General features: G+C 38.8%; 1 protein-coding gene across 1 annotated transcript; it reads left to right on the top strand.

Annotated features, from left to right (window-relative positions):
* The first annotated feature begins 1,936 nt into the window (after positions 1–1,936).
* LOC121052861 lies at positions 1,937–4,292 on the top strand. Its single transcript, XM_040518777.1, has 3 exons — positions 1,937–2,191; positions 2,495–2,677; positions 3,454–4,292. Exons 1-3 carry the CDS (start codon positions 2,017–2,019, stop codon positions 4,290–4,292), a joined length of 1,197 nt encoding a protein of 398 aa, XP_040374711.1. The 5' UTR covers positions 1,937–2,016.
* The last annotated feature ends 478 nt before the right edge of the window (positions 4,293–4,770 follow it).

Raw genomic sequence — 4,770 nt, forward strand, 5'->3', positions numbered from 1 at the left:
TATATCGAACACAACTAGTGCAATAATCACTTCTGCTGGACCCTAAGGTTTTCTATTGGGGTTGCCAATGGGTCCATATCAGTAATGTGGATGAATGAGGAAGTTGAGAGCAAAGTCTTTCCAGATGCGGCTTTGGAGGTTGCTGATGATGTATATGATAAAAATGACCCTCGTAATAAAAAATGCCATAGAGACCACGATTGTTTTAGGAAGAGGCAATGGATAGTCAGATTAGCATTAGGTGAGTTGGTGAATTTAGCTTCAAAGCAAGAGAAACGCAGATTGGGGAATGGATTGTTGTTCTAGCAAGGAAAGTTTTACATGTCTCAAAAGATGCATCAGATGGCCAGAATTCCACAAATTGAAAAACAGAAGTACTTTTGGACAGAATATTTAGAGGACAAAGGAGTTGTTATCTCATTTACTTCCTATGTGTCAGAAAAATGTCAACATAATTCACTCCAGGTAATAACATCTCTCTGAATCTTTCATGCTACAGTTTACCTTTGGAGTGCTAATTGTAGTTTATAAACTTGTCTGCATGTTGGCTTTACAAACAAAATTAAAATATGCTAATAATTATATTCTTTAAAAGAGTACTACACACACACACACACCCCAAAGTTCTTTACGGCCAAATATTGTAGATTATATTATATCATTACTTAAGTTCTAGGCAGATTGACATTATTTCTCGACTTTCCTGATATTACTTTTTCTTGACGAAGCTCCTGTATTAATTATTTTCTGATATATCAATCCTTTTAGAAATTTCTTGTCAAAAGCCTTCATTTAGTACGTACACTTCTTCTAGCCTGTTTCGTGGTAGAGCAAATTATATGAAGGCACTGGCGAACTTGTATGTACATGTTCTTTGGCTTTACTGATTGTTTCTTAGGTCATGTAAAAATGAGTTTAGCTGGTGTACATGTTCTTTGACTTTGGTCGTGATCTTAGTTTACTCAAAAGCCTATCATCTGAACTTCCGGTACAAAATTTTGGATTAGTCTACAAAAATCTGGTTTCATGTATATTAAAGCTTAAAAATATATGATTTATTAGTAAGTGAGAAATAGAAACATATAGCAGTAATAATTATGATGAATCATGTTGGCGCAAAACAAAACATGAAGTGCTTTCTTGAATAAGATTTCATGCTTATGTTTGTAAGTCATTTTAATCAATTTCCAGGTCTCTTAAGTCTTAATTCATAATAGGGAGGAAAGAAGAATATGTATTCTTTGCAAAGGCTGGAGGGAATTGGACAAGTAAAGCAAGATCGAACAGGCATTTCCAGGGATGCATTATAGTCCAATCAAGCGGTTCCTGATATTCATTTTGCTCTCGTTGCTGATCTCACCATGTCTCTCTTTGTTTTATTTTGCAGTCCCCATGTTTCTCGTAAAAGATCGAAGTGAATCAAATCCAATCAGAGGATAAAGTAGCAAACTTATTCACTAAGTCGTTACCTAAATTCACCTTCGAGAAACATGTGAAGAGCATCGGATTGAGGAAGTAATCCGAACTCCCCTGATTGTAGTTATCAGGAGGAGATATCGACATCAGGGGGAGGTATAATGTCTACATGTTCGATCTCGAAGAGTGAAGGACGTGTCGTACTCTTTTTCTCTTCCTCGAGCTTATTTTGTCTCACAGGGTTTGTCAGTCGAGCAAGATTTTTAACGAGGCAACGGATGAAGTGTCACCACCAAGTTTGAGCGGCACAAGGGGGAGTGTTGAAAGAAATCGACTTTTGTGTGTCTAATCAAACTAGGATTAGTTCTATGATTATAATAGGAAAGAAGGTTCTAGAATTCCTAGTCCTATTCGGAATAGTTTTGCTTGTATCATTAGAACATGTACTTTGTAATCCCTATATATAGGGCTCCTATTCTCAATAGTGGAACACACAATTATCTCATCAATCTCTCTCAATTCTCTCATTCTTAAACACAAAGGAGATTTTTCATCTAAAAAAAAAAAAAGAATCTGTGAGACCGAGACGGTGACAAAGCCATGATCCGCATGAAACCTGGGAAGCTGAAACCAATGGTGCTGGTCCGTGATCCGTTAAGGAATTGGGAGCTAAAATGGGTAACGACGGTGGAGAACCCGGAAAAACCAGGACAAATCCTATGGGTGAAATATATGGAAGCGCTGTCAGAGGACGATTTAGATATACCTCCGTTGAGTAAGCTTTTGATTTTTTTTTCTTTTTTCTTTTTTGACAAATATTTAGTAGAATTTCGTAGTTTTGTTTCGTGTTGAAGAAATATATTTTATTGTTGTGTTATTTGTGGCTTCATCGATCTCATTCATCATCGATTCTCAAACAATATTCTGGTCAATTTTGTCTCTTGAAATTCAAGAGAGTTTTTAAGTAGGTGGCATGCCTTTGTTATTGGAACGAATTAATCTATATTTGAATTGTATTTTTATTTTTGAATAAAAATGGTTAGTGACACTTTTATTCATGTGTCTGGTAATCAAACAGGTGAGAAGATGAAAGAAATGAAAAAAACCGCTTCTCGGATCCTTTCAACTCGTGGGACCAAAACCGACCAGTGGGTTTGTGGGATTTGTAATCAGTGGGATGACCACTGGCCTCCAACGTGCCCGTACACGGATGATCCTACACTAACCCACTTCACAACGGCACAACTCATACAGGCTCAAGGTATGCTTTTGAACTTTGTTTAGGTTGGTTATGAAGATATGTTTTGCTTGTGTTTCTTTAGTACGACAACTTAATTCTGTACACACCGTTTTGTTTTGATTTTGGATTACAAGTTTGATTTGAAAATTTCTACACAGGCCATGCATCATCCTGCACAAACCAGATAACTGACAAACTTCTACAAAGGCCTTGCAACATCCTGCATAAACTAAAATGACTTGGCTAGAGGAATAGTGAACTTCAGATACTGAATCAACTGCACAATCTTTCTTTCCACTATCATATGTATAACTGTAGCAAGCTAGTTGAATTCTGACTACTGTGTGGTCCTCTTGATTCTCCTGCATCCCCAAACACCACTATTTGACTATTTGAGATTGTCTCTGGATTTTGGTTTGCCCAGAGGTTATACGTTTGTTATAGAGTTAGGTTGAGAGAAGAGGCATAACAATTTATGGCTACTCTAATTTTTTTCTTTTTGCTTTTTGTGGTCTCATGATTGCTACCTTCTTAGAGGTCAAGTTGAGTACTTCTCCAGCAAACTCATTTTTGGACTGTGCATGGTGATAATAGCCTACTTAGAATAATATTCAGTAACTATTTGTTGATGGGATCGTAAGTTTATTGCATCCGCAGATTCGCTATTCATATAGTTCATCAAAGCCATTTTTGCTGTTGTGACATTGTCTGTAAATTTCCTACAGTAGTGGTTTTCTGGTTTTTTGTAAACTACACCACCCCAATACGTTCTTACTGTGCTTTTGTTTATCAAACAGGTAGCAATGCAGAAGAACCAAAGTATAATGCTGCAGACTGTTTGGCTCAAGCCTCGAAAAAGAGTGGTAACGTGTACAGCCATTGGCAATGTAGGATTTGTGGTAAGATAGATGACCACTGGCCTCCAATGTGCCCGTACAAATGTATCTATCCCGACTTTGCTGAATACAGTGATAGCGCGTCTGCTACTGGCAAGAGTACATTCCAAATGCCTGAAAGCTTTACCAAAGGAGGTGATGTTATGTTTTGTGGGATTTGTGGTGCGAGGGACCACATCCCTAAAACATGCTACTTCAAGCGTTGTGTCAAATTATTCACTGGTACACCTCCTCCTGTCAAGACTATTGATGTTCGTCCAAGCTCACCAGAAAGGAAATTCACTTGGTCGACGGACTTCCTTGTTGTGCCAGAGGAGTTTTTGCATACGTCAATGTACCAATGGGTGAAGCCTAGCGGTGATGTGGATGAGGAATTCTTTGCTTCCCCGGCGGAGATGGTTGAATATATCATGGAGGCAAACAAGAAGAGTAAACCAACAGGTAGTATGGCAGAAAAACCAGTGGTTGTTGGAGGTGCTTTTACTTCTCCACGACGTCCTCTTGAATACTGTAGGATTTGTTGCAAGTACATTGACCACTGCGATATAACTTGTTCATACCTGGAATATGTCCCACCTGGTGCAACTGTTGGCCCTGGCTGTCTAGTAGTTTGTAGTGTGTGTGGTTCCGAGAAATGTGACGAATGTCGGGCCCAACGTGTTGCTCCCCTGTATTGTCTGATTTGTGGTACTAAGTTTGACCACCTCGAGAGAGATTGCCCACTCAAGACTTGGTACTAAGTTTGACCACCTCGAGAGAGATTGCCCACTCAAGACTCAGGCCATGTTTGTTTTTCAGAATCTGGGCATTGGGAAAGGAAAGTGTTTCATTTCCTGCGTTTGAGACAGCCAAAGGAAGGGAAATTGGTTCCCAAAGCAAAGGAAAAAGTGGAGGAAATTGGTTCCTCCCCCTCTCCTAAGGATTCACTTTCCCAATGGAAAGGAAAATGATTCATTTCCTTTCCACCAACCAAACAGGGCCTTAAGAGGATGCAGCTGCTGGTGTGTTAGCACTATGGTAACCTTGTGAACTGGGTAGGTTCCCAGATAACAATCAATTAAACTAAAACTGGGTACAATTTATATTTTGTTGTTCTTGATAAGGAGACTGGTGTATAACAAGGAAGGTGCGCGCTATCAGATTATCAAAGAAGTGTCACTGCCAAAAAATGAAGTAGAGAGTATCAAAAAAGTGATGGCCATTTCTCTGTAGTTTGTG

Source organism: Rosa chinensis, chromosome 4 (assembly GCF_002994745.2).
Source record: "Rosa chinensis cultivar Old Blush chromosome 4, RchiOBHm-V2, whole genome shotgun sequence".
Classification (NCBI taxonomy): domain Eukaryota; kingdom Viridiplantae; phylum Streptophyta; class Magnoliopsida; order Rosales; family Rosaceae; genus Rosa; species Rosa chinensis.

Excerpts from the sequence above, each read along its gene's own strand:
- LOC121052861 (XM_040518777.1), top strand. The coding sequence starts at position 2,017 with ATGATCCGCATGAAACCTGGGAAGCTGAAACCAATGGTGCTGGTCCGT. Across the intron at positions 2,192-2,494 it reads TTTAGATATACCTCCGTTGA|GTGAGAAGATGAAAGAAATG; the intron begins GTAAGCTTTTGA and ends GTAATCAAACAG. Across the intron at positions 2,678-3,453 it reads ACAACTCATACAGGCTCAAG|GTAGCAATGCAGAAGAACCA; the intron begins GTATGCTTTTGA and ends TTTATCAAACAG.